The following is a 3,471-nucleotide window of genomic DNA, read 5'->3' on the forward strand; positions in this document are numbered from 1 at the left end:
TAATTATAAAAACTAATAAAAAACAATAAAGCTCTTTTTTCTTTTTCTTTTTCTTTTTCTTTTTATTTTGCTTGCTTATTTTTGTTGTTTCTTTGTTAATTTAGCTCATCATTTTATTTTCAACTTTTGCTTTTATTATTTATTTCTTATTATTTCATATTTTTTCTTCATTTTTTCCTTCTAATTAACTATTTAATGATATATTTTTTCTTCAATATTTAAAAAGTGGAAATTAAATTGGTGCAATTGGTGCATCAGGCTTAGGTTCTGCTTTAGCAAATTGCATTAATCTCTCAAATTTGACACTTGACCTTGGGTAAAAACAATTTATTTGTTTTGGATTGTGATATTTTTAATTATAAAAACTAATTAAAAGCAATAAAGCTCTTTTTTCTATTTCTTATTATTGTGCTTGCTTTTTTTTGTTGTTTCTTTGTTAATTTAGCTCATCATTCTATTTTCAACTTTTCCTTTTATTATTTATTTCTTATTATTTCATATTTTTTCTTCATTTTTTCCTTCTAATAAACTATTTAATGATATATTTTTTCTTCAATATTTAAAAAGGGACAATTAAATTGGTGATGAAGGTGCATCAGGCTTAGGTTCTGCTTTAGCAAATTGCATTAATCTCTCAAATTTGACACTTAAACTTACGTAAAAACAATTTATTTGTTTTGGATTGTGACATTTTTAATTATAAAAACTAATAAAAAAAAATAAGGCTCTTTTTTCATTTTCTTTTTATTGTGCTTGCTTTTTTTTTTCTTTCTTTGTTCATTTAGCACATCATTTTATTTTCAACTTTTGCTTTTATTATTTATTTCTTATTATTTCATATTTTTTCTTCATTTTTCCCTTCTAATATGATATTTTAAACTATAAAAATGAATATAACACAAAAAAGCTCTTTGAATATATTTGATAATTTTATTTATTTTATTTTTTTATCTTTTTTATTCCACTAAATTTATTTTATGTTTCAATTTAAAGAATAATTTTTAATTTAAAAGTTTATTCTATTTTGATATTTATTTTAAAATTTACACAAATTTATTATAAAATGTTTAGCTCAATGAATGAATAATTAGGACTCAAGGTAAAAAGCAAGTTTCTTAAATCAAAAAGATTAGTTGTCATTTATTTCGAATAATGATAAAAAATTGGTGAAAAAATGATGAATAAATATAAAATGTTTGAATAGTATTATATATTTTATTATATAATATTTTGGAAAAGTGTGTTTAACCAAAAATATAGATAGATAGATAGATTTTATTATTGATTTTATATTATTAAATATCATTCATATTTTTGTAAGTAAATAAATTATTTATAAAAAATAAAAAAATTAAATTTACTTAAATAAATTAAATCCTCATAAACAAACTCTCTTGTTTCTCTAAAAATGATCAAATAATTTGAAACTTTTAGTGTTATATTAAATCTTATTAAATTATATAAATGCCAAACTTTTTAGTAATATTTTAATCTTAAACATTATCCATCAATCATATTTCTATCCTTTTTTTATTTATCATAATTAATCAGATACCATGATTTAAATAAAACCTCAGGGAGAAATCAATTTTACTTTTTATCTACTAGGTTTTTTTCAAATATTACTAAATAAATTACTGGTCATCTCTAATTCCTACTAAATATATTTTTAAGTATATGTTTTAAATACAAATATTAATTTTTAATAGTGAATGTTAAATTAATTTTCTGTGATATCTCTTCATAAAACCAAATATATAAATTAATATTTGATCATTAATTAATTAATTATTATATTTATTTGTTCTTTTTAACCATTTATTATTAATTAATTAATTAAATTTCATAAATTGCTATTCAATATTTTTGAAAAAAAAAATAAATGATATAATAGATTAAAAAATATAATAATTTAGAAGAAGTAATTATAAATTTTTTAATTAATATCCTTTAAATTTATATAAATTAATAAAAAAAGTTTAAAAGCTCTTCACTTTTATCTCATTAGGTTCTCCATATTAATTTGAGGTATATTTAATTAACAAAATTACTTTTATTATTATTAATATTTTTTATTTATTTAAATAAATAATTTTTATGAAAGAAATTATAAAATTGGTGTAATTGGTGCATCAGGCTTAGGTTCTGCTTTAGCAAATTGCATTAATCTCTCAAATTTGACACTTGACCTTAGGTAAAAACAGTTTATTTGTTTTGGATTGTGATATTTTTAATTATAAAAGCTAATAAAAAACAATAAAGCTCTTTTTTCTTTTTCTTTTTTATTGTGCTTGCTTTTTTTTGTTGTTTCTTTGTTAATTTAGCTAAACATTTTATTTTCAACTTTTGCTTTTATTATTTATTTCTTATTCTTTCATATTTTTTCATCATTTTTTCCTTCTAATTAAATATTTAATGATATATTTTTCCTTCAATATTTAAAAAGTGACAATTAAATTGGTGATGAAGGTGCATCAGGCTTAGGTTCTGCTTTAGCAAATTGTATTAATCTCTCAAATTTGACACTTTAGCTTGGGTAAAAACAGTTTATTTGTTTTGGATTGTGATATTTTTAATTATAAAAACTAATAAAAAACAATAAAGCTCTTTTTTCTTTTTTTTTTATTGTGCTTGCTTTTTTTTGTTCTTTCTTTGTTAATTTAGCTCATTATTTTATTTTCAACTTTTGCTTTTATTATTTATTTCTTATTATTTCATATTTTTTCTTCATTTGTTCCTTCTAATAAACTATTTAATGATATATTTTTTCTTCAATATTTAAAAAGTGGAAATTAAATTGGTGATGAAGGTGCATCAGGCTTAGGTTCTGCTTTAGCAAATTGCATTAATCTCTCAAATTTGACACTTGATCTTAGGTAAAAACAGTTTATTTGTTTTGGATTGTGATATTTTTAATTATAAAAACTAATTAAAAACAATAAAGCTCTTTTTTCTTTTTCTTTTTATTGTGCTTGCTTTTTTTTGTTGTTTCTTTATTAATTTAGCTCATCATTTTATTTTCAACTTTTGCTTTTATTATTTATTTCTTATTATTTCATATTTTTTCTTCATTTTTTCCTTCTAATTAACTATTTAATGATATATTTTTTCTTCAATATTTAAAAAGTTACAATTAAATTGGTGCAATGGGTGCATCAGGCTTAGGTTCTGCTTTAGCAAATTGCATTAATCTCTCAAATTTGACACTTTACCTTACGTAAAAACAGTTTATTTGTTTTGGATTGTGATATTTTTAATTATAAAAACAAACTAATAAAAAACAATAAAGCTCTTTTTTCTTTTTCTTTTTATTGTGCTTGCTTTTTTTTGTTGTTTCTTTGTTAATTTAGCTGATCATTTTATTTTCAACTTTTGCTTTTATCATTTATTTCTTATTATTTCATATTTTTTCTTCATTTTTTCCTTCTAATATGATATTTTAAACTATAAAAATGAATATAACACAAAAAA

General features: G+C 19.4%; 1 protein-coding gene across 1 annotated transcript; it reads left to right on the forward strand. All coding sequences in view use genetic code 6, as the record gives it.

The window, feature by feature from the left end:
- Nucleotides 1-226: 226 nt before the first annotated feature.
- On the forward strand, nt 227-3,248 carry TTHERM_002653412 (hypothetical protein; the record flags this gene model as incomplete). The annotated part of the gene is made up of 6 exons (XM_012800498.1): nt 227-316; nt 568-657; nt 2,105-2,194; nt 2,447-2,536; nt 2,787-2,876; nt 3,128-3,248. Coding segments are annotated over 6 exons (571 nt in total), but the record flags the coding sequence as incomplete, so codon positions are not given.
- Nucleotides 3,249-3,471: the final 223 nt, after the last annotated feature.

Source organism: Tetrahymena thermophila, assembly GCF_000189635.1.
Source record: "Tetrahymena thermophila SB210 genomic scaffold scf_8254174, whole genome shotgun sequence".
NCBI lineage: Eukaryota > Ciliophora > Oligohymenophorea > Hymenostomatida > Tetrahymenidae > Tetrahymena > Tetrahymena thermophila.